At 36.7% G+C, this 24,409-nt stretch overlaps 5 protein-coding genes across 7 annotated transcripts; 2 read left to right on the forward strand and 3 right to left on the reverse strand.

Moving 5' to 3' along the window:
- Positions 1 to 2,137: 2,137 nt before the first annotated feature.
- LOC113672850 (protein FAM50A) lies at positions 2,138 to 11,138 on the reverse strand. Of its 2 annotated transcripts, none has more exons than XM_089207876.1 (12): positions 9,956 to 11,138; positions 9,757 to 9,838; positions 8,609 to 8,708; positions 8,134 to 8,237; positions 6,942 to 7,021; positions 6,632 to 6,698; positions 5,125 to 5,186; positions 4,958 to 5,034; positions 3,861 to 3,915; positions 3,254 to 3,373; positions 2,791 to 2,901; positions 2,138 to 2,445 (listed from the first exon to the last, which is right to left on the reverse strand). In XM_089207876.1, the coding sequence occupies exons 1-12, from the start codon at positions 10,064 to 10,066 to the stop codon at positions 2,419 to 2,421; spliced, it is 996 nt and encodes a 331-aa protein (XP_089064002.1). In that variant the 5' UTR covers positions 10,067 to 11,138; the 3' UTR covers positions 2,138 to 2,418. The 2 variants fall into 2 exon arrangements, with proteins under 2 accessions (XP_089064002.1, XP_027044999.2); XM_027189198.2 differs by having other exon boundaries at positions 6,942 to 7,018; positions 8,131 to 8,237.
- A 374-nt stretch (positions 11,139 to 11,512) lies between these two features.
- On the forward strand, positions 11,513 to 14,042 carry LOC113672851 (uncharacterized). Its single transcript, XM_027189199.2, has 4 exons — positions 11,513 to 11,653; positions 12,102 to 12,193; positions 13,059 to 13,269; positions 13,888 to 14,042. Exons 2-4 carry the CDS (start codon positions 12,122 to 12,124, stop codon positions 13,917 to 13,919), a joined length of 315 nt encoding a protein of 104 aa, XP_027045000.2. The 5' UTR covers positions 11,513 to 11,653; positions 12,102 to 12,121; the 3' UTR covers positions 13,920 to 14,042.
- Positions 14,043 to 16,935: 2,893 nt separating this feature from the next.
- On the reverse strand, positions 16,936 to 19,314 carry LOC149045602 (histamine H2 receptor-like). Its single transcript, XM_089206074.1, has one exon. It carries the CDS (start codon positions 18,885 to 18,887, stop codon positions 17,994 to 17,996), a length of 894 nt encoding a protein of 297 aa, XP_089062200.1. The 5' UTR covers positions 18,888 to 19,314; the 3' UTR covers positions 16,936 to 17,993.
- Positions 19,312 to 23,134, reverse strand: LOC149045603 (uncharacterized). 2 transcript variants are annotated; one of them, XM_089206071.1, is made up of 2 exons: positions 23,076 to 23,134; positions 19,312 to 21,574 (listed from the first exon to the last, which is right to left on the reverse strand). In XM_089206071.1, exons 1-2 carry the CDS (start codon positions 23,081 to 23,083, stop codon positions 19,600 to 19,602), a joined length of 1,983 nt encoding a protein of 660 aa, XP_089062197.1. In that variant the 5' UTR covers positions 23,084 to 23,134; the 3' UTR covers positions 19,312 to 19,599. The 2 variants fall into 2 exon arrangements, with proteins under 2 accessions (XP_089062197.1, XP_089062198.1); XM_089206072.1 differs by lacking the exon at positions 23,076 to 23,134 and having other exon boundaries at positions 19,312 to 21,586.
- On the forward strand, positions 21,695 to 22,897 carry LOC149045604 (uncharacterized). The gene has a single exon (XM_089206073.1). The coding sequence runs from the start codon at positions 21,698 to 21,700 to the stop codon at positions 22,880 to 22,882; it is 1,185 nt and encodes a 394-aa protein (XP_089062199.1). The 5' UTR covers positions 21,695 to 21,697; the 3' UTR covers positions 22,883 to 22,897.
- Positions 23,135 to 24,409: the final 1,275 nt, after the last annotated feature.

Genomic DNA, 24,409 nt, shown 5'->3' on the forward strand with positions numbered 1-24,409 from the left:
AGCGTAGAGAAAGATTAATTGGACGTCAAGAGGGCGCTCGGAAATAGTGAGAGGATCCTCGCTCGCTATTTTAAGGGGATTAATTGGCCGGAAAAATTTTATGGAGTTGACCGAGACGTAGTTTGTGGGGTAAGAACGATTTGGTGACGCGAGTTTGCCATATCGGTAGAATCCGGGCGCCAGCATTAAGCCAGATTGGTTCGCTAGTTTTTTCATGATAAACCGTGGCATTTCGGTCAGGTGTCAAGCTTCAAAGAGTTTTCTACCGAAGAGAAATTTTTGTAAAATCTTGATTTTGTACAGAGTTTTAGATACTGAGAGAAACTGGTACGATAAAGAAGCGGTTCCAGAGGGGAGATACGAAAATATTCCCCTGTCGATGACGAGGGAAAGAAATGAGTTATTTTCGTTGTGGCGAGCGATTCACATATTGCAAAGGAACCCAACTAAAAGAATTGGACTTGAATTTAAATCCCAACTTTTGATTCTTGATTTTAGAGAAGATATTGAGAGCGAAGAGCGGAACAACTACCTTACAAAGACTACGGGACAATCCTTCGTTTTACAATGCAGCAATTGCTAATGACATTTTGCATATGCGTGATTTGAAAGAACTCAATGGGAGGGTAACTGACAGCGATGTAAGAAATTTTACGTCGAACGTCAGAAAATCATACCATACCCTCAAACATTGTAGTGATCCCAGCCCCTTGGCCCGTGATTGATTACCTGATAGTTTCTTGCTATGTATGCGAAGGGAAGAAGCTGACCTGTCTGCTTAAACTCAGAGATGTAATTCTGAGAAGACAAAGAATTGGGCATCGGCGAGTTCGTCCTACCGTTGCATCTTCCGAATGAAGATTCAAACCGGCCGGCAGCTTCAAGAAAAGTTGGCATGTTTATTCAAAATATAGCCCACCATCTTGCTTACTTGTCGAACTTGTAACGTGATCAGCAACATCTAAGTCATTCTTTTACCTTCACTGCTACATCGGAAGGTTTTCATCAAACTTTACACTCCATGGGCGTCAAAAGTTATGTACAGAATACTACTGAAATAATTGAACACACTGGATTATGGATTCACATTTTCCTTGCTCTTTGAAACTTTTAATGAATTTTTGTTTCTTTTTCAATAATGAATATACTATCATAATAATTGTTCATCTCTTTTTTTTTTTTGCCCTTTTTCACAAACTAGAATCTAAAGATTGCAATAGACGGATTCTTTCCCGCGAATCGAATCAGAAAGAAATCCTAGTAGCAGCTTTCTCAGCCAACACTTCGTGATTTACATAAATGAAACAATCACGTCGCAAGCATTATTCAGTTTAACTGCACTTTGACTTACAGATTCGTGCAACTCTGCACTGATATATCAACATTACTCGCTTATAGCAGTAAGTGAACTGAAGGACGCGCCATTAGGGAAGAAAATAGGCAACAAAAAAGACAAAAAAATGATAGTGTTGTCCATCTGAGCTCGTGTCGAGGATTGGCCACGTCGCAATGCGAGAAAAGCATACGGCAGAACACAATTCAGAATTTCTAGGGACACCATTGACTTATCCATTTCTGTATTACTGTTCTACAAATCTAATTTTCGGCAGGTTTATCCAATTCTGTCCGTTGCCGGTGAAAGGTCAAAAAGACACCTCGTGAAAGGTGAAATAACATAATTTACTCCAGTTTCACCTGCAATTTCCTGGGATGAATTTCCTCGATCGATATTTTTTTTTAAATAAAATCGAAAGCTCAGTTTTGAATAAGCTTTTGTAAGAACGTCTTACTCGACAGTCCTTTATCATAAAGTCAATAAACTGTTCTCAAGAAGAAGATATGATCCATCCATAAGCTGAAACGAAAAACAAAAGGACCTATAGGAATATTGAGAAAACCGATAGCTGGCAGAAGCCATGACGCCATGACGGCCTAAGATTACAGTCACAACAACAACGGCCGTGCCTTCAAAATAAACCAACGCGCACACAATTCCTGTTTTGATAAATGTGAAGAACATATATCAAGGTTTACTGTACTATATATTTTTTATTTTTTTATATTTTTTTTTCCGCGCTATATTTCATGGGTTCACAATGCTTACGAGTTGGGTTACCACTACACCGAGTGAGACACATTTGAATCAAATTTTCGTCATAGTTTAATTTGTTTGGCTAAAAATCCCTCAATTTCTTACAGCATCTGACAATGAACAAAGTAAAAAATAATAAGAATAATAATAGGAAAAAAATAAGTAAAAAGAATCTCTCGCTAAGTTATTGGGGAACAAGCCGACAGATAAACGCGCAACTAAACTCAAAATTATCATGGCGAAGTTTATTTATACAGTGACAAAGATATGAATGACGAAGCTTATAACTTCCCAGGAGTTCGTCGGATACTGTGTTAATCTCCTTGTTATGAAGGCTTGGATTTATCAGAGATCTGTTGGACAATTAATAAAAAAAACAGACAAATTATACGATTATTCAAATTTGTGCTAAAACTATAATTTCTTTTTTAAGTAACCCTCTACGTTTTATCTTCCTATGTCATCTCTCTTTCCTATTTCTATTTCTAAGTGATGATGTAAAAACGCTATTCTGCCTTACTGCCTCAATAAAGCTGACCAGCAACAAGAATTAAAAGGTACAATAACGAATTTAACACATACTACAAGATAATAAGAAATACTGCATTGTAAAGAGACAAACAAATATAAATACAGCACATCACGTTAAAGAGAATAAGAATGAAAAGAAAAAAAAAAGAAAAAAAAAAGGAGGATACCGTATATTTGTCCCATTTCTTTTCTGGATCATACGGCTCCCATCTGCTGGCAGGGAAAATATGTTTATTCCTCTCGTACCATGAACGGAGAACAACTTTCCCAGCATGTGACTGTAGGGAGGAAAAGTAAATAAAATAAAATGGAAATCAGAGACGGGGGCGTCCGTACATGTACGATCGGGTTTGTCACAAAAACTCTCTGATTGTGAAGAAACCCACACTTGCGATCACATACGTCTGCCATATGTCAACAACGCGGAGTTCAAGACGTGTATAGTTTGAATTGATATTTGCATCCCCTTCTCTGCGATAGCCTTCGTCAGCTGGTCCGCGTTTCTCTACCACAGGCCTCGGTGAGAGAGCGATTGGTCACGGACTACGAAAGCGCTCAAAATCGCACTGAAAAAGTAATCCAAACTCACACATCCATCCTGAATCAGACAGTGATGTGCAAATAACTCACCTCGTCTTTCTCCACGGATGCGTCGCTAATCACTCTAACATCTTCATGGACATCAAAACTAAATAACGGTCCGCTTTTACCGCGAGCCTTGTTCACAATGAAATCATAGAAAGAGTAATGCTGCAATATGAAAATACAAGAAGGTTAGGTTTTCGAGTTGCCGGAGAACCATTTTCTGTTACACGTAACCCTCCAGAAGTTTGTCAGATCTCCAAATTCACTGCTATCCACTTACAATCCTAATTGGGGAGATCATGAACAGGAAATGGTCTCAACCCCTTGACCACTAAGAGTGACTAGCATCTAATTTATCCCTGAATCACAAGTTAAGGGCAAGAAAATACATGAAAAGATAAACAAATTCTCCTTGTCAGTACCTCAGGAAATGTATAGATTGCAGTATAGAGAACTTGCTTACTGATGTTAGGATGTAAAGAAGTAATAAAATTTATACATCACTGCAATTTATAATTCCGTAGAAATGACTTTCCGAAGTTATTCCGTTTAAAAAGCTCTCCTTCAGTATCGCTTAATATTCAGTTATCTTAATTTTTTTTTTTTGGATCCACTTTTTACTATGTGAATCTTTTCCACGAATGGTACTCACATGAGGTATAATAAGATCTTCCTTAATGTACATTAAGTTTTCAGTAGTCACAGCCCTGTAAAAAGAGAAAAAAAATAAAGGCTATGATAGGTAAGTTTCACAAAAGTCCACGCTGTGACTGTTTTGGCTGCCATGGTAAGAAGAAATAAAAAACAAGGAAAAACCACCAAAAAAAAAAATTGCTGTGAGAATCGCCAACTTGGTGACCTCTGATGGTCAAAGAGGGACAAAAATTTTTCTACATCGTTCTGGAGTTTTGTACAAAATATCCTTTATCCTTCCTTTCTTCCCTTGTTTTTGGGTTTGTTTTGCTTTTTTTGTTGTTGTTGTTGTAGTTGTTTTTTGTTTCCTTTCAACTAAAACTTTATGGCCGGCGACAATTTATAGGAGTTTCAATACTCTTGTTGTTATAGGCGGCTGCCGATGGTGTAATAGCCGGCTGTTTCTGGAAAAGGCGTCGTAAAGCGATACCCAAAGAAAAAAAAGCTCCTGAACAGACGGCGGTAAGAGGTATTTTAGGTGGCAGCAGACTGCTTGTAACCAGCTTTTCCTGAAACCTCTGCATTTCTATGATTCTATGTCGCCAAATAGTGCCTTTGAAAAAAATTAGCTTGGAGCCCTGAAGGACTGCAAACTTGACCTTTTAACTGCCAAGACCTAATTGTTAATTCTCCCATCCAGCTGCTACACGTTTCCTTGTAAATCAGTTATGAGAAATTGGTTTTAGATCAAGACAACAATTACTCCTACCTGATAAGTATTCTCATTACATGTTTGCTGGGTAATGTAAGGGTATTTTTGGGAGAAGTTTCATGTTAACCCAACTAGTTTAGCCTTCAAGTTATTTTGGGTGTTCCACTACTGTATGTACTGTTTATTTATTTATTTATAATCATATTCTTGTAAATTCTTTTAGTTGTTGACAGTAGTAGAAATAAACTGTTGTCGTCGTTGTTAATCACTAGTGGGAGTTTAAGGGTTTGGAGAGAGTACACTCCTCACTAATTATGAAAAAAAGAAAAGGACTCAGTGTTTGTTGAGTAATAAGCTGTGAATCCCAAATGGTGATCCATGCTCTCCAAGTTTCATAGACTTACCTAAACTCAGTAAAATCTTTGCGCAATTGTTCGACGCATTTTTGAAGGAACTGAGAGATTGTGTTGCCTTTCTTCATCTGTGATGGAAACAAAGAGAGAGTTATTTTATTTATTTATTTTAGACGTATTCATATTCCTATCTGGAGTTCAGTTCATTTGAACCTCACCTTTATTGTTCTCCTATGACCAGATCCATCCCAGTAACTGTAAGTGATTTCCACGTCTTCATCTAAAATGACAAAAGCAAAAATTTTATAAACATGAATGGAGATTTGGCGAAAATCCAAACATAAAACTAGGAATTGTTTTTTATTTTTTTATGCAGCCATTATCTTCCCTTTTTAGACACAAGGTTACGAGTCAATTCTCATGAACTGGGAACAATGGTAGCTACATGTATTCCTAGAATGCTTAACACCTAACGATAAACTAGCATTCGTCAGTATTTTACATGATTTTTTAATCTGTTTTCTGACACATCTGTACAAAAGTTATTCTTGATCAGATGCACTAGACAGACTGTCAATCAGAAAGAAATTAGACTAGAATTTTAAAATCTTGAATACACAGTGCAGACATGTGTAGAAACAGACCTCCCTTTCTGTCCACAACTAAATATATCTTTTGTCAAATCACTATAACTCATTTACTAAAAAAACTCAATTAACCTTTCCATAACATGTGCACATGAATGCCAGTGTATTTGACAATTTACAGGCAAGAGTGACATTTTAGAAGTGTTCTTAACCCTTCAACGCCCAAGATCTGATTGTTAATGCTTCCCTGTGGCTGATACACGTTTCCTTGTAAATCAGTTATGAGAATTCAGTATTAGATCAAGATAACCACTTCTACCTTATAAGTTGGAGTTTTCTCAATACCTGTTTGCAGGATAATGTGTGGATATTATAGGGAGAAGTTCCATTTTAATCACTTCTGGGAGTTAAAGGGTTAACTGCACAAGCTGGTTTGTTGAGTATATAAAATCATAAGATAAACTTAGGTAATAACATGTTTTTGAGTGCAATTTGATGCAAATAAGCACAAGCAATTTTTTTAAAGACAACAAAATTGCTCAAGCCCTAAGGAAGAGTGCAATTTGCAGTCTTTGAAAATTTATAAGTGCCTATCACACCAACTTGAGAGAGAAATCAAGTTATTACTTGTTAATAATGTACATGAAAAACATTGCAGTAAATCAAGACAGACATAATTTTTTAAAGCATGTGTACCGTATTTGTAACTTACAATTGTGCTACAACTTTGCACTCATGTTACATGAGAATGCACTCATTTTCAGCCAATCAGAAGTGTGTAATTTTTTCATGTCCATTATCAGCTAAATTATAAAAGAAATTTGATTGGTTCTTACTAATCATTCATTGGAGGACAAACACATAGATGACTCTGCTTTACCATATAAAACAAATAGGTTTCACGTTGCCTTAGGTCTGTCCAGTAATACAAAATGTAGATCACAGAAGACAAAAATATATGGTTAGAGCATTAGTGACTTGTGTGTCCCTTTTTTTGTTCTCACCACATTTTTACATTTTTTGTTATCTTTTACTGAACAGAGGCACAACAACATGGAATATATTTGTTAAATGTTACTTTGCAAAAAACAAAACAAAACAAAACAGAACAAAAAAAAATCTCTTTTTCAGTTCTCACTCTTAATCTTCTCTTGTTTTTCTACCCATTCTTGTCTGATCTTTTCCCTCTCTAATCTTTCCATCTCCTGTCTCAAAAGAATTCCCAAAATTTATTTATTAATTACACAATGCAGTGTCCATTTGTAACCAACATTATACATTCTACATAATGTGTTATTTTCCAGTGGTGGTAAGAAGCAAGATGAATGGTACATGTTTTCCTCATACATCTGTACTTCAGGGCCTGAAAATGGGTTATGTGACCTTGGGCAGGCAGTTGTTTTTGCTCCATCTGCTACTACTAACTCCTTGTTCACATATTAACGTACCTCTCTATCCCTGTCTGGCAAAAATGACGTGTCCACATCAGGATTTTTCCCAAGCTTTTTCTTTTTCAGTGGGACAACTGTTTGAAAAATATTAGAATTCACACATCCTTACATTCAAGGTTACCAGTAATATGAAATTTATATATGTGAAATGCAGCATAGGAAATGGAATCTGATATGAAAGCAATCTTCACAGTAATGAACACTTCTTAAGCAACAGTGAAAATATGGCTTAAAGAAAAAAAAAAAAATTCAGGCCTGTATGGGATTAAAACCCACAACCTCTGAGATACTGGTGCAGTGCTCTACCAACTATACTAACAAGCCAACCAGGAGCAGGTCATCATGATAATATTATTGCAGTCTTTACCCTTCTTTTTTAAGCCCATTCCCCTCTTCCACCTCTCACATTCTGTACAGTTTCTGACAGGCTTTTTTCTACTTCAAGCTGGATTGTCATTTCCATTCTTATCTGCTACGCATTGCCTTGTAAATTAGTCTTTTGGTGGTGTTAAGTCAAGATAACAACTTCTAAGCTTAACCCTTTAACTCCCAAGATCTCATGAGTAATTCTCCTTACTGTCTGCCATACAGTTCTTGTGATGTTAGTTTTGAGAATTTGGTATTGGATCAACTACAAATGCTCTAATTGATATTTTTCTTTTTCTCATTACTTGTCTGCTTGATATTGTATTGGTATCGTAAGGAGAAATTCTGTCTTGGTCACTTATGGGAGTTCAAGGGCTAATAGGCCATTTTACAGTTGAGTTCTCAGCTGCCAAGCCTTTGATTTAGAGTGCGGCTGAAGGTGACCTGGTTGTGATAGAGAGCAGTATCTAGTCAGCATGATAACAAAGTAATTTGCATTTGAAAAGCAGCAAGGTTTGTATCCTAAAAAGGTCAACCTTAACCTCACTCCTGTTCAAAGGCTTGGCAACCAAGCACACAGCTGCAAAATGGACTATTATTCTCATTACCTGTATGCTGGATTATGCATGGATATTCTTAGGAGAAGTTACATTTTCATCACTTATAGGATTTAAGGCCCAAAAGACAATACAACATATGGGATCAGGAATTGAATTCTGACCTCAAAAACCAGAATTGCAAATTTTCCTCCATGTTTAGCCAAGTTAAGTGCTCCACAATTTGTACAACATAAATTTAGAAGAAAGAAATTGAATAATACCATGTTGATCATCACTGTCTTCACCTCCTTCATCCTCATCAAGGTTAAATGACAACGCGGAGGTTTGTTTCAGTTTTATTTTTTTCTGTTTCTTTTTCGAGGATTCACTGCATGGAGGGGGAAACAATGATCGAATTCATTTGTAGGAAAGAAGATTAAATAATTGCATATCTGATGCATTTCCAGAGAATTTCAAAGTTTAGTTGATAGATAACTGAATTTAAAGTCTGCACTTTATTGCAACTTACAGACCAATTTTTTTTTTTTCATCAGGTTTGAAAGATCTCATAATACATTTTTTTTTTCATTTTTTATAAATCCAAATACATATATAAATGTATCACATTCAAGAAATTTTGGCAAATTTCTTTATCAAGTTATACCCTTAATAAATAATCACATCATTAATGACCAATCAATGAGTTGATAAATTATTTACAATAAATGATGAAAGTACATGAATTGCATTTGAACAAACCTTTCAGTTTCATCTGATTTAAGCTTTGCAGCCAGCTGCTTTTCATGTTCTCGAACAAGATCCTCTTGCTTGGCTCTCATTTGATCCAGGGTCACCAATCCTTGAAAATAATAATAATAATAATTTAAAAAAAAAAAACATCTATTTACCCCTTAACAATTTAACTCCCAGATCAAATTTGCAATTCTCCTTACTGTCAACCATACAATTCTTATAATGTTAGTTCAGAGAATTGAGTATTGGATCAACTAGTTATCCCCATATTGTTAGTTTTCTTTATTCTCATCACTTGTCTGGTTGATATTGTATTGATAGTGTAAGGAGAAATTATGTCTTTGTCACTCATGAGAGTTAAAGGGTTAACCCTAAGAGTGACTAGCATCTAATTTCTTCTTACAATATCACCCCTGAATCAAACATCAAAGTCACTAGCAAAAAGGAAATGATCACCAACGAAGCTCTTGATTGATTAACAAGTTCTCCTTGTCAGCACCTTATGAAATGTATTGAGAACAGTACGGAGAATATGCATACTGATGTTAGGGTGTAAAGGCTTAAGGATAAGCTAAGTGATTGCATCATTTGTTGCCAAGTGTTATAGTTTACTGTACTCTGCATTAAAACAATAACGTTTTTCACACTCAGAAGTTTTTAAAACATTTGTTTGAAAAAATATCATGTTTTCAGCGATGGATGCCTTCCTAATGTGTCATTGGTCTGCTTCTGCTAAAAAGGTAAAAAAAGAAAAATTGAGATGGTGGCTTTTGTTACTGTGATAAGGTGACCTTTATAGTTGAACTGCAGTTATGGATAAAGAAATTAGAGCCTCCATAACTCATTTCTGATTCTAGTCTTCATAAATATAAATGTAATAGTCATAAATACTGCAATCTAATTAGCTATACTTCGTGTTATTGTGCTGAGTGCCCGTGAGCAGCAAAACAACCAAAATTAAAAGCAAAAATAAGCTTGTCTAGCAATGAAATTTTAAGCGACTACTACATTCATAATTTTTGGCCAATATTAGCTCATTAGTGCTCGATTCTGTGTGAAAAATCTGGAGCTCTCAATCTAATTGTTTAATAACCCGTCAACCACAGGCTAACACAGGTCCAACCAAATCAGGTACTGAAATGATTTTCACGTACCGATAGTGCTTGATTTTAGTTGCTGCTCTACCACATCATAATGAGTAGAAAATTTGTTGCTGATGTCGGCGATCTTGTGTTTCTACGATAAAAAACCAACAACCTTAACATTACCACACGTTTTCTTTTACAGATTTATGATTCAAAGATCGGTGGGTAGGGAAGTAAATTTTCCTTGAGCAAATGACACGATGATTACCTCAGATATCTTGTTTTTCGCGGCTTCAATGTCGGCTTTCATTTTTTCTCGCCTTTTCATCAGGGCCATGGCCCTTGCACCTTCCTTTGCAGCACCCTTGTATTCCGCCATTTTGCTTTACTTCCCTCGACAAGACTAGTGCCAGATTTCCGCTGAAGTTTATCATATCCATTGGAGGGGCGACCGCTGAAACGAAGCACAACATGAGCTTTTTTACCAGGCCCCCATTGAATAAATCTCTATTCGATGAACAGCCTAGCCTGTTTATCCCTTGAAAAGCGATTTTCCCGTTGGATAGCGTTATCCGCCCTGTGAACAACTGGGCATAGAGGGCGAAATTCTTGGTTTCAGATTTTACATTGTATTATTTTAAACTCGTCATCATTATCTCTTATGCCGTACTTTATTCACGATGAATATACGCTGAATCCCGGCTTACCAAGTTTTATTTTTTTTTATTTATTTATTTATTTTTTATCCACACATAAATCATTTATTTCGAAAAGAATACTTAAAGGATACTTAGCATGGGTTTAAAAAACGAACACAATTTGGAGTACAGTCCGATTAAAAAAAAAATGGCACTTTAACTAGTATAACGATTATCATTTAACTGACAACAAAATTACTCGGCACCAGTCCTTCTGTTGTTACTCGGCAACTTTACTCTGCTGAAAAGTATTTCATTTGGGAGGACCTACCGGTTGGTTGGATGTTTTTCAGCAAATACATTTACCATGGTCACGAGAGAAAAAGCATCCGTGACAAAATTGATTAAAAAACGGCACCTTTCAAATGTTTTAAAGTAGCTCCGCTGATAACTTTGCAAGCTTCTCTTGCAACTTATAAAAGAAAGCTGGCAGGGATATAACCGAGTGATTCAAAGTGAAAATTTAGAACATTCCGTATTCTTCACGGCGATATGAAACCAAGATGCAAAGTATTGGAAATGCTAATTGACGGATTTCTTGGATTCGAAATTTGGAGAGCATTTTCATTGCATTTTCTTTTGTCATTCGTTTATTAAAGAAGAAAAATTTACACCCCCATCTGTAAAAATTAAACGAATTTCCCCCAATGAGAATAATACGCGCCAAGCAACAACAACCTATTACGCATCCAAGATCGAATTTTAACATCTTACTCAGCTACGCAGTTTAAAGCTATAAAGAAAAAAAATAAGTAAAAACTGGTGAAAGTTACTTCCGATTTTATCCCGAAACAAGAATACGGCTTTTCATCAATTTCTTTAATAGGTTTTTATTTTATCAGGACTTAGTATTATTTGTTTATTCAACCTCACTCAAACTCACTCTTGGTTATAAAACGCTATTTAAAATTTCTTACAAATTAATAATATGAAAAACTCCATTTCTTTTTTCTCTTTTCATCTATAACATCAACCTTAGAATGTATAAACTCCTTTGTCCAACTCTACTTCGCAAAAGGTAGGCATGCATTTTGCTTTTGTTTTGAAGAAACCAAATCAATAGGGTTCTAAATTGCTTTCATTATCTAAGCATGAAGCCCTAATAAACAATTTAAATATTAGTATTCTAGAAACAGTGTCTACATCCGAATAAGGGAACATTACACGTATAAACTAATTATGGAATTCTAATTCTTATTGGAGCTCAAAGATCTTTTCATTCACTTTCTCTCGAAGTCTTGGGTGACGAACAAGTTGGCTCCAATCAGGTACAAAACTACTCTTTTCAGACTGTTTCATCCCTTTTTATGTTCCCCTTTGATTTTAGAAACTCGCGTGTCAACACAGCCGTCCAATTGCCAGTGGCGTTCTGAATTCCACGCATCGTTAGGGAATAGGCTTTCCTTTCAGAGAGACTTTTTTTTCTTTTTTTGCTTTTGTTTTTTGCTTTTTTTGTTTTTGTTTTTTTGGGGAAAAGCTGCCAAAACAAGTAAGGGAATGCCAGTTAATTGTTTTCAGCTCTAGGTAAATTTTGAATTCGATGAGCCCTGTATACTAATCTTTTAAGTACGCATGTGTGCTCAAAGATATGTTCAACTTGTTTACTTTCGACATTCATTCACCATCAGGTTTTCCTAGGAAAATGGGTAAGAAATAAGTCGAGGGATAAAGATAAGAAAAAACGTTGATTTTATGTTCATCCTTTTAATTTTACAGTTTTACGAAAAATCTACAGAATGGCTTGTGCGAAGGGGCTGATCATTACCCTCCTCGGTTTCTACATGTTTACTGCCATTCTTGGCAAACAGGTAACTGCTCTAGAAAGTTAAGACATGAAGTTTGCGGCAGAATAGATAGATATGAATATTACTGTTTTTCCTTCACTACTCAACTAATCCGGAAGAAAAGTAACAAGATACCCTGCTTACGGCCACTGCTAATGTAAAACAGTTTCGTATAAGCTGAAAACGGAAAGCAAGAGGTTTATTTTTTTCCGGTACACGCCAAAAACTTCTCGTTTTTCGCTTTCAACCGTTTACACTTTTTGGTAAAATATTCTTACAAGAACCGGCCTTTATTTGTCGCCTACGGCGGCGGGGGTGGATGGGGGGGATTTTGTCGGGGTCACATGGGTCTCAGGGGGAATGGAGAGGGATCAGTTATTGCTATGGGGGAGTACGGAAAATTGAAAACACTACAGATTCTTATTGGGGGCATCAGGTAAATGTGACACAACCAAAATCCTCAAACACCCCCACAAGGTAAAATATTCGTTTAATCTGTGTTCATTGTTTTGTTTGTTTGTTTGTTGCTGTTGTTTTTTGTTTGTTTGTTTGTTTGTCTTTGGTGATTAAAGGTTTTAGGAAAAAAAGTCAGTAATAATCAGAATTCCCCCCAATCATTTTTTCCTCCACATCAGAAGTATTTTTGTTTGTAAAACCTTCTCAAGCAAGGTACTATCGTGGCAACAAATTTAATTAACAGCCTTCAATGGCCGTGCATTAAAACTGGAGCGAAACTCATAGAAGCAAAGATCTATAACAGGAGTCACGGTGTCACACTATGCTGTTAGCGTGACATGTAGAGTGACCGATTCATTGCCTAATGGTGGACTTTGACGAAAAGATTATGCATAAGATTGAGTGACTTATAAACTATTGATTTGTTTTTCAGTCTTGTGTGAGTCCCGATGGCCAGGAAGCGTGGGATAAAAATACGAAGCTATACACTTCCGATTGCAGTAAGGAGTGTACTTGTGTTGGTGAAGGCGAATACTTCTGTGAAGACCTTTGTCCCGTACAGATTGCCCATTGCAATGTTGGTTACGTTGCGAGGTTCAAAACGATAAAAATTTCAAAAAGAGGAAGAGAATGCCGATGCGATGGTAAGAGGTTGAGCTGAATTAGCAGTAATCTGCAATAGTACTTTAAAAACAAGTCATCATGTTGAGCACTTTTGTAATTCCCTTTCATCATCTTCTTGCAAAGATATTTTTGCCCCGACCTTTCTTAATTTTTTTTTTTCAACGAGGATGCGAGCAGAAGAGAGAATATAATTATTTTTGGCGCGCCTTAATGATAATCAACCAAATGACAAAAATTTGGTTTCGTACTTCCAACTTCCTTAGGGACGACTCCTTATTAGTCGCCTGGTGAGAGGGAGGAGGGCTCTGGTATAATTTTTTTGGGGTGGGGGATCACATGATTTTCAGGGGAAACTGAGGAGGAACAGTCGTCGCCAATAGAGCATACAAAAGTAGGTCCGTAGAAAATTGACTGCTCGTTACCTGCCAAAGAGGGGGGTTATTAGAATATCGAAGTGCCTCATTTGGGGTATCATGTAATTATTATCATTGAACAAAACAACATCTCAGTTGTTTCGTCGAATATCTCTTGATCATAATCCTGCTTGTTTTGATTTTGTTTTATTTTATTTTATTTTTTACAATTAAAAGAACGCAAGAACTGTATTATATATTGGACTTTTGTTTTTCTATTTTCAGAGTTTGATAAATGCGTCAAAAACAGGATGTGACCACGGTAACAAAACGAAGGTGCTAGCCCTAGGTTCTTCTGAGCGAAAAATACAATTGTAGTCATTAATCAGGGTAAAAGTATCAGTACTTGTTGAAAGTATTAAAGGGTGTTTCAAATGTTATAGATGTTATGGTGTCTCATGATGTTTGTCACACAAATCTCCTCCTAGTATGAAAATGATTTTAGGAGATGAGATAAACAATAGCTAATTAAAATTACACCTAAATGTTCTATAATTGATTCATTTTTCTCGACAAAGAGCCATAAATACAGTACGAACCGGCTAACTTGCGCCCGGTCGACTTGCCCTCTCCCCCCCCCCTTAACTCGAACTGGATCCAATTTTCCTCGGACTTCGTTTTCCCAGTCATATAATTATTATTAACTTACTCGAATACGGAAACTCGGTTAACTCCAAATCCACGTTAACTCGAATTAATTTTATTTTCCCTTGACTCAGATTAACCCTGGCTTCTCTATCTTGAACCAAAATCATTGGTGGATCAACGTCAAAGTGTCAGAACATAGCTGATTGACACGTCCCAACCTTAAATCGCGATTGATACGAACGTCATATCATCATCTATGGAAACGTAATAAATTTAGCCAAACTTCCTTAAATTAACGTTCTAAAAATCAAAAGCAAAAAACAAAAAAAAAAATTAAAAAAAAAAAACAACAACACACAAACAAAAACAAAAAGGTCTTAATAAACAAACCAAATGTACATAATGACAGTTGATTGGGTATAGCTGAAATCCAGCACCAATTCCGATAACTCGAATCCTCAAAAACTCTAATCATTTTCCGTTTCACTTGGGAGTTCGAATTCCTGTGCTCGAATAACTTGATTATAAGTTTACGGCAAAAACGTTCCTTTGCGACCAACAGGGCTAGTCTCCAGTCTACTACGCTCTTAACTTTGTTGGCTGTATGAGCAACACCATATTAAAGAGGTCACCCTGTATAAAGCGGTCGGTTGCTTAAGTCCCGAATTTGTTTTATAATTAATAACGGTTATTTTCTTCTTTATTTAACGGTCACCTGTATTCTATTAGTGGTCGATCATGGCATAAAGTTGCTTAGTGTATTGTTATTTATAATACCTCTAATGTGTGCGTGCGCTAGATCTGAACTTTGTTATAACCAATTATAGTTTTAGCAACAAATCGGCCATTTTACCGCGGCCAAAATTTATACCATGTAAACTTTGCTGGTTTCTAATAAAACAGCGCACATGAAAAAAATCAATAGTTTTATTGTGTAAGTAAGTCTTACACCTTCACTTTGTCTTCCACCTCTCTGATTTCGTGAATACATCACACCAATAAGAGCCAATCAGATTGCAAGGATCATCAGTGATTTCAAAATGGACGCAAAAAAGTAAATAATCTTCGAAAGTCTACTTTATCTTAAGCAAATTTTCTGCACTGGTCCTTAGGTTCACTATAATCTTCCAGCGATAAAACTCTGAATTAAATCGAATATTTCGTTTGCATCGGAAAACTGGCGTTTTTCCAGTTTTACAATGGATCGTGAGCTGAATAATAACTCTAGTATGGAGATTTCTTTATATATAGAAAAGATCGAAGCCTTTTTTATTCTTTGTTTCTTAACTAATGACAGGCAACAAGAAAAGCCTGTGTGTCTTGTCTGTGGCAAGCAAAAATTTGTTAATAACATTCAAATGTCGTGCACTGCACACAAAATACTGAAATCCATTTCCCAAATGAATTTAGGCGACGTAACAGACTTAAAAAAAAGGGGAAAAAACGAATAAATAAAGAAGGAAAAAAACTAAACAAAAACAAAAAAACAAAAACAAAAGCAAAAGCAAAAACAAAAAAATCAAGGGAGAAGAACAACTACCAAACCTAACATGCTACTTGAGGTGACTGGGAACGCCACATCAGTTATATGAAGTAACCATATCTCTCACATTTCCGAAGAGCCGATTTAAACTGTTTCCTCTTTCGGTTCCGTTCCTCGTTTCCTGTTCCTATTTCCCTGTTCGCAGTTCTTCGTTCTCCATTGTCCGCGTTCCGTTCCTCATTCTCTATTTCCCTTTCCTCGTTCTCTATTCCCCGTTACCTGTCAACTGTTCCCCGTTCCTTGTCTCCTGTTTCCTGTTCCCCGTTCCTCGGTTCCTCCGTTCCTGTTTCCTGTTCTCTATTGACCGTTCACTGTTCCCCGTTCCCTATTCCCTATTTTCCTTTCCCTATTTTCCTTTCCCTATTTTCCTTTCCCTATTTTCCGTTCCCTGTTTTCCGCTTCCTATTTTCCGTTTCCTATTTCCCATTCTCTGTTCCTCCTTCCCTGGTCTCTGTTCGCCGTTCTCTTTTTTTCTCTTCCCCGTTCCCTGTTCCCTGTTCTCTCTTCACCGTTCCCTATTTTCTCTTCCCCTTTTCTCTGTTGCCTGTTCTTTGTTCCCCGTTTTTATTTTCTCTTCCCCGTTCTCTGTTCCCTGTTCTCTGTTCTCTGTTTCCTGTTCTCGGTTCTCTGTTCCCCTTCTCTACGTTCTCCTGCCAGCTCTCTGTTTACCATTCTCCGTCCACCGATCCTTATTCCCTCATTTTTTTTATTCCCTAAGGTTAAGGGAAATAAAGCGATACAAACAGGTAGGCAAACATCGCCCTCTTCTGTGGGTGTAGGGCTTCATTGCTGGACTTTTGTTGTTTTATCAAAACCCCACTCTCGACATTCGCTTCTTTCGTCCTAGAAAATGTGGCCAGTTTCGTATTTATTCTTTGACTTTTATTTATTTTTAACATGTTAGTTGATTTCTTATACATATTTACTCGTTTCCTATTTTTTTCATTTCCTAGATGTATAGTGTTAATTATCTTTAAACTATGCATTTATGCTGTAAGTACTCATTTTTTCCACTAATTCACTTGTCAAGTTGCTATCGGACGTTTTGTCATCTGACTGTGCAATTGGTCAATCACACTCAAAGTTGTAGTTTAAATAAACCAATCACAGCCTCGGTTTCAATCAACGTAGAAACAATAATCCCTATGTCAGTCTTTTAATGCAAATTTTCTCTTTCTGTCATAACTTGGCCATACTTCTCTTCTCGCAAATTGTACTTTTTATGATTAATTAGTAATAAGACTTCGTGGAGTCCAATTCGGTCTGTAATCACACTCGTGATAACAAAGTATGATTGGAGACCGAATTGGACTCCACTTGGTCCTATTATTATTACTTATTAAGATAAATAAGTAAACAACTTAGCTAATCACATCCTTTTTTCCTGATTATGTGTATATTCAAATTGATAAAGAGCGGTCATCTAGCTCATCTACAAATCCTTTAGCTGTTAACCCTTTGAACTCTAAGATTGACTTACATCTAATTTCTCCTTAAAGTATCACCCCAGAATAAAACAAAAAGGTCACCTTGATTGTTTAACAAATTCTCCTTGTCAAATCCATTGGAAATATATCGAGCACAGTATGGAGGAAATGCATATTAACTTAAGGATGTAAAGCGTTAATTAAGCTATTTTGTAAACACAAGCTACTACCTGACTGTTTATTTACATAATATAATAATGTTGAGTTGCACAATATGATTAAAATTGCAATCATAATTTCTAACGTGCTTATCTTTTCTTCTTCGACAAAAAACAGAATCCAGCGAACCTCTACAAAAGGTGAAGCGAATCAAGACAAAGAGATAGAAACGATCTAAGCGAAACAAAGTGATAAAAAATGGTTTTGACATAATCACACAGGAAAAGGCGTGAACTCGTCTTAAACACATGTAAACTAAACCTAAACTGACGCAGAACTAAATCTAACTTAATGGAAATAATCACACAAACCCAAATGAACAAAATTCAAAATGAAACCTTACACATAAAACGTTCAAAGCAACCATGTTTAATAATAAATGATCCTTAACGTAATCTGATTCATTCAATTTTCCTACTCTTTTCCTTTAGTTTTTTTAATTTTTTTTTATTATTTTTATTTAATGTAGAAGTTGGAGAGTTTAGAGCACTTCCTATTCAAAACTACAGTCAAAGAACCTTTGTGAATGTTCATTTCCCCCACACTAGTTAAATTCAATTTCGTGGGTTAATCTCCCGGAAGGGAAAGATCTGAACCCGTCTGTGTGGTCGTTGGCGACATAACATCTTAAAAGCTTGCCTAAAATCTGGTATTCTCATAGAATACAATATCGGATTCAAAAAAGAGTTTGCGTAAAGCAAGACAATTGAACCACCTTGCAAACGGAAAAGCGCTATTTCAGACAAAGAACTGAAAATGTTAGTGGCAAAATAAAGAGAACTAGTTATAACATAAGGCAGCCACAATAGGAGAGAGAGAGAAGTCCCGGTGAACAACGTCACGGTCAGTTTCCTTTCCCTATTTGCCGCGCCATGGTGTCGAGGCTGACTTCCAAAGCGAAGCTTGACAAAAATAAAAACGTAAGAGACACAAATAACCAAAAGACAAATGAAGATGAATGAACTCCATGCGTAGTAATAATAGTCCCATTTACGTGTATAGTATTGAATCATTATTAACGCAAATGAAAAGAGTAGTGCTGTCAACCAGATAGCCACGATAAGAACCCAATAGACTGACTTTTTGATCGTACGATGTCTGAAGGGCCAAAACGTTGCGTTCAGGCGTTCTAGAGAAATAACAGTCATATTCGTTAACGAAACAATAGGAAACCAGAGATGTAAGACCTGTGGTATCTGATACCAAGACAGTGTATTGTACCTCCAGAAGTTACATGTCGCTCCAACATTATAGAAGAGGTCGAGTGTAGAAGTTCCCCCGGATATCATGTCTGCAACTGCCAAGTTTATCACGAAGTATGTGGATCGTTTACGAAGATTACGATCTCTAAAAAAGGCAATCACTGTCAAAGAATTCAGTGTTAGTATGGCGACAGATTCAGTCAGGCCCACAACCATCCAGGTTATACACTCAGGTGAAGAAGCCATCGGAGAAGTCTTTTTCTGTTCCAAATAGTTGAGAAATGTTAGAAATTTCCGGCAATGATTTGAGAAAAGATTACTAACCTGTCTTTTATAGTGCGAAAGAGACTAGTCTGACGTAACCTCTACATTTTGTTTTGGTAGCCCTTCAGACAACAAAGTTTACCCATAGTCTTACATTCCTCCTTCGGCACGTTTTCTTAAATGTTAACTACGTCCTTTAAAAAAAACCCTCTCCGATATGAAGACGACCTTTGTTTCCCTATTGGTCGTGCAGAGCAACTAGTTTGTATAGCTACTTAAGACAGCCATCAAACTGCTTTGGGCTGTTTCAAAGAGATTTTGAACGCTTTTTACGAGTCAAAAATCAGTGACTATTGAGCCCGTAACTTTTCGTTCGCGTAGGGTCATTATTGTAAAAGAAAACTAACATTAGGACGTAAAGACAGCAGAGTGGCAATAATTCTTAATAAAGAAACCACAACTTTTAGTTTGCAAGACATGTTTCGACATTCTTATGTCATCTTCAGTTGTAAATGCGATTTTAACGGTTGTACATTTGAATTTATATGAAATTACGTTACAAATTACGTCATATTGTTTACGTACGATTTGAATATTAAATACGAAAAAACGTGACAAAGCACGCGCTAGATGGGGAAAGAAGGAGAAAAGAAAAATAATGATGATAATAAGAAAAATTATTATGATAACAGAATCAAAAGGAAAGAGACAGCTCTAGATGCTTCAATTGCTGATTAAGGATGGGTTTGTCCCACTTAATATGCAATGCCTCTTTGATCTTAATTTCGTATTTCGAGGCGGCAGAATCTAAAATGGTGAAACATTCTGTACCACAAGAGTCGAGACAGGCCTTTGATGATTGTAGGTGCTTGTAAATGTGTGAAGTTTTTTCAGACAAGAGGTGCTCACGAACCCGTGTACAGATGTGGCGAGTGGTCTCACCAATATAACTGGCATTACAGCCAGCACACGAAAATTTATAAACGACACGCGAACGTAGACCTGGTGGTACTGAATCTTTCACACTGAACAAGTTTCTGAGCTTAAACGTATTGAAGACTAACTTAATATCTAAATCAGGTCTACAATAACGTTTGAGTAGTTGCCTTAACTTGGTTTGAGCGATGTCAGAAAACCGCCCAACATAAGGAAGTTTAAAATAATGCGAAGAAGGTTTTCCGGAGTTTAATGTGGCGTTATGCGTGGGAGAAGGATTATAGCTCTTGGCCAGATGCCTGGAGATAATCCTGTCTATGACGCTGGAAGGGAAACAATTTTTCCGTAGCAAGAAAATAAGTTTTTGTACATCCTTGTGGAAACCAACCCAGGAATTATTGATCTTATATACTCTGTCAACCAAAGTTCTTATTAAACCTAATTTGTACATCATAGGAGTGAAGCTAAAATAATTCGTCAGAAGACCAGTAAACGTCTTCGTGCGGTAGACGCTAGTAATTATGGATGGATTACTGTTGTCAATCAATATGTCTAAGAACGATAATTTCTCATTAATTTCCTTTTCCATTGTGAAGCGAATACTAGGGTGTCTGGTGTTTAAATAATCAAAGAACAATACCGCGTCCTTCTCATTATTGAACAAACAGAAGGTGTCATCGACATAGCGTCTGTAGAAAACAACTTCAGATAATGAATAGTTGTCTAACCAGGTTTTTTCATGATGTCCCATAAAAAGATTTGCAAGTACTGGAGCAAGTGGGGACCCCATGGCAACTCCATCTATCTGATCGTAAAACACTCCCTCAAACAGAAAACCTGTTTCAGTTGTCGCAAAGGCAAAAAGCCTTCTTAGGTCAGCGGCGTTTATCTTAAGACCAGGGTTACCTTGATAAATATACCTAATCGCAATATCTATGCACTCATCGAGAGGTATACTAGTGAATAAGCTCTCGACATCGAAAGATACCATGAATTTCCCTGAGGTAGATAATTGGTTGATTTCATGTACAAAAGAGAACGTGTCGCGGACGTTGTATTCGTGTGGGACATGTGGCTCGAGAAGATTACAAAGGAATTTAGATAAATTGTAATTGTAGGTACCTATTGAAGATACTATTGGTCGAAAGGGAGGTGTTTCGTTAGGTCGTCTAGCCTTGTGCATCTTAGGTAGCCCATAAAACCTGGCTGGTTGAGAACCAACTGGGTAGATTCTCTCATAGGTATTTTTGTCTAAGTGGCCCTTACTTTTAAGTGTTCTCAGAAAACGTTGTAATTTACCTTCCCTTTGTAATGTTGGATCTTTATCATTAACCTTAAACTTGGAAGTGTCACTGATAATAGATAAAATACCCTGTTCGTAGGCTTTCCTGTCCATGACAACCAGGCCATTTCCTTTGTCAGGTTTCAGTATTACAATGTCCTTGTTCCTCCTTCGATTCTTTAATACCCTGTATTTCTTCAAGTCCGCTACAGAAGGTTGGTGCGATGAGACGTACGAGTGGGCGAGATGAGAGAGGTCTGCGACAAGTTTGCCCTTTAGTTTCCTATCGAGTATATTTCTGACCATGGTACGATTAATTAGCTCAAAACAAGAAAAAACATCCGTTTTGCTGATGGTGCTAGGACAAATAGAATGTGAAGGCCCATATTTAAGTATTTCCAGTTGTTCGGACGTGAGATTCTGCGATGAGAGGTTGGTGACTGTCTCCGTTGAAGTAAACGGTAGAACTACGTTTCGCGTTAATCTTTTGAGTTTCTTCTCGTGGGTGGTGATAACTCGTTTCACAGCCTTTTGAACATTGTATTTGACAGTTCGATGGAAGACATATCTATCGATGTTGCTGATAATGGAAAATCAATGGAATTATCAAGGTAACCCTGGTCTTAAGATAAACGCCGCTGACCTAAGAAGGCTTTTTGCCTTTGCGACAACTGAAACAGGTTTTCTGTTTGAGGGAGTGTTTTACGATCAGATAGATGGAGTTGCCATGGGGTCCCCACTTGCTCCAGTACTTGCAAATCTTTTTATGGGACATCATGAAAAAACCTGGTTAGACAACTATTCATTATCTGAAGTTGTTTTCTACAGACGCTATGTCGATGACACCTTCTGTTTGTTCAATAATGAGAAGGACGCGGTATTGTTCTTTGATTATTTAAACACCAGACACCCTAGTATTCGCTTCACAATGGAAAAGGAAATTAATGAGAAATTATCGTTCTTAGACATATTGATTGACAACAGTAATCCATCCATAATTACTAGCGTCTACCGCAAGAAGAAGTTTACTGGTCTTCTGACGAATTATTTTAGCTTCACTCCTATGATGTACAAATTAGGTTTAATAAGAACTTTGGTTGACAGAGTATATAAGATCAATAATTCCTGGGTTGGTTTCCACAAGGATGTACAAAAACTTATTTTCTTGCTACGGAAAAATTGTTTCCCTTCCAGCGTCATAGACAGGATTATCTCCAGGCATCTGGCCAAGAGCTATAATCCTTCTCCCACGCATAACGCCACATTAAACTCCGGAAAACCTTCTTCGCATTATTTTAAACTTCCTTATGTTGGGCGGTTTTCTGACATCGCTCAAACCAAGTTAAGGCAACTACTCAAACGTTATTGTAGACCTGATTTAGATATTAAGTTAGTCTTCAATACGTTTAAGCTCAGAAACTTGTTCAGTGTGAAAGATTCAGTACCACCAGGTCTACGTTCGCGTGTCGTTTATAAATTTTCGTGTGCTGGCTGTAATGCCAGTTATATTGGTGAGACCACTCGCCACATCTGTACACGGGTTCGTGAGCACCTCTTGTCTGAAAAAACTTCACACATTTACAAGCACCTACAATCATCAAAGGCCTGTCTCGACTCTTGTGGTACAGAATGTTTCACCATTTTAGATTCTGCCGCCTCGAAATACGAAATTAAGATCAAAGAGGCATTGCATATTAAGTGGGACAAACCCATCCTTAATCAGCAATTGAAGCATCTAGAGCTGTCTCTTTCCTTTTGATTCTGTTATCATAATAATTTTTCTTATTATCATCATTATTTTTCTTTTCTCCTTCTTTCCCCATCTAGCGCGTGCTTTGTCACGTTTTTTCGTATTTAATATTCAAATCGTACGTAAACAATATGACGTAATTTGTAACGTAATTTCATATAAATTCAAATGTACAACCGTTAAAATCGCATTTACAACTGAAGATGACATAAGAATGTCGAAACATGTCTTGCAAACTAAAAGTTGTGGTTTCTTTATTAAGAATTAAAACTAACATTCTGACCCCAAAGTTCGCCTATTCTCTCACTCAAATTGAAATAATTATTTTTCAGTAAAAAATTGTAGTTGATAGATCTTATTTTTTCAATTTATTTTGCTTTATTTTTAATTCCTGCTTGGAAAATGCCTTTCTATGCTTTTGTTCATTTTGTCGTGTCGCATGGAATTGACCGCTTATTACAGGAATAAGACTTTTTCAAATTCACTGGCTACTTTCTGTGCGAGACATGCGACATAGCCTTTTACTCATCGACGACGCACCACAATATATTTCATACAAACATGATATGCGTGAACCAATTAGATATGGCCTAGACCATTTAGATGAATGACAGCTCATTTGGTATGGCTCAAAGGTTCCCAGAGAGAGAATTATGTGAATTGAAATTTACGCCCCTTGCTTGTTTTTGCAATGTTTCAACGCTTTTTCTCACCTTTAGCCTTATCGCCGACGCAATTTACGACTTTCTTCTTGGATGGTCGATCCTATTTTTTTTTATCCGTCAATAAAGTCGACTTAACCTGCCGGTAAAGACTATGAAAAAAGAAAAAAAAAATGTAATACATAGTCTTTGTAGATTTGGAATTTCTCTTCTCGAGATCAACTAGCGCGAACTCGTGAGACATTGAGCTGAAGACTCGTAGAGAAACCCTATGTCTGCACCCTCCATGTATTATTCACAAATTATCTTAAATTCAGAAGTGAAGACTGACAATTTATCCAGATGGGATACAGAATTGATAACAAGCGTTGGAAATAAAACACCAACACTTCAAAGATGTTCCTTTGTCCTTTTGTTTCTATGTCGCATGTTTTGTTATCATTATTATAGTTGTTTTGTAATGAATACCAGTTCCATAGTGAAAGATGTCATCGTCATCGTGACTATTATTCTTGTAAACATGTTTATCATCACTTCTATCGTAGTTCAGAATTGGTCTGCAGAAAAGTTCAAAAAATTTGTTTTTCCACTTCACCTGGATCTGCATACCAGATATCAGCACCACTTTATTTCGCATTTTTCATTTACTGATTAGTTTTCTCAGCCAGATGTGGGATGTGTTGATTTCCGTAACTCATAACTCTGAAGCTGGCAATGGATTATGGGCTTCCTCCAAGTTTCGGTCGTCGTTATTTTCATATTTGAACGTTCTCAGTACTAGCGCGTTTCTTTTACTTGTGCGTTTAATTTTTGTTTTTGTTTTGTTCTCTTTTCTAATTTTTTTTTTGGAAAAATGTATTTGAAGTAGTCTTCT

Source organism: Pocillopora damicornis, chromosome 5 (genome assembly GCF_964200805.1).
Source record: "Pocillopora damicornis chromosome 5, jaPocDami1.2, whole genome shotgun sequence".
Taxonomy (NCBI): domain Eukaryota; kingdom Metazoa; phylum Cnidaria; class Anthozoa; order Scleractinia; family Pocilloporidae; genus Pocillopora; species Pocillopora damicornis.

Bases quoted from the DNA above. Each gene is read 5' to 3' on its own strand.
- LOC113672850 (XM_089207876.1), bottom strand. From the start codon at position 10,066: ATGGCGGAATACAAGGGTGCTGCAAAGGAAGGTGCAAGGGCCATGGCC. The intron at 8,238-8,608 runs GTTTGTTCAAAT...CCCTCCATGCAG, and splicing joins AAATCAGATGAAACTGAAAG to TGAATCCTCGAAAAAGAAAC. The intron at 2,446-2,790 runs GTATCCTCCTTT...ATTGTCCAACAG, and splicing joins AGAAATGGGACAAATATACG to ATCTCTGATAAATCCAAGCC.
- LOC113672851 (XM_027189199.2), top strand. From the start codon at position 12,122: ATGGCTTGTGCGAAGGGGCTGATCATTACCCTCCTCGGTTTCTACATG. The intron at 12,194-13,058 runs GTAACTGCTCTA...TTTGTTTTTCAG, and splicing joins CTGCCATTCTTGGCAAACAG to TCTTGTGTGAGTCCCGATGG. The intron at 13,270-13,887 runs GTAAGAGGTTGA...TTCTATTTTCAG, and splicing joins AAGAGAATGCCGATGCGATG to AGTTTGATAAATGCGTCAAA.
- LOC149045602 (XM_089206074.1), bottom strand. From the start codon at position 18,887: ATGGCTTCTTCACCTGAGTGTATAACCTGGATGGTTGTGGGCCTGACT.
- LOC149045604 (XM_089206073.1), top strand. From the start codon at position 21,698: ATGTTGCTGATAATGGAAAATCAATGGAATTATCAAGGTAACCCTGGT.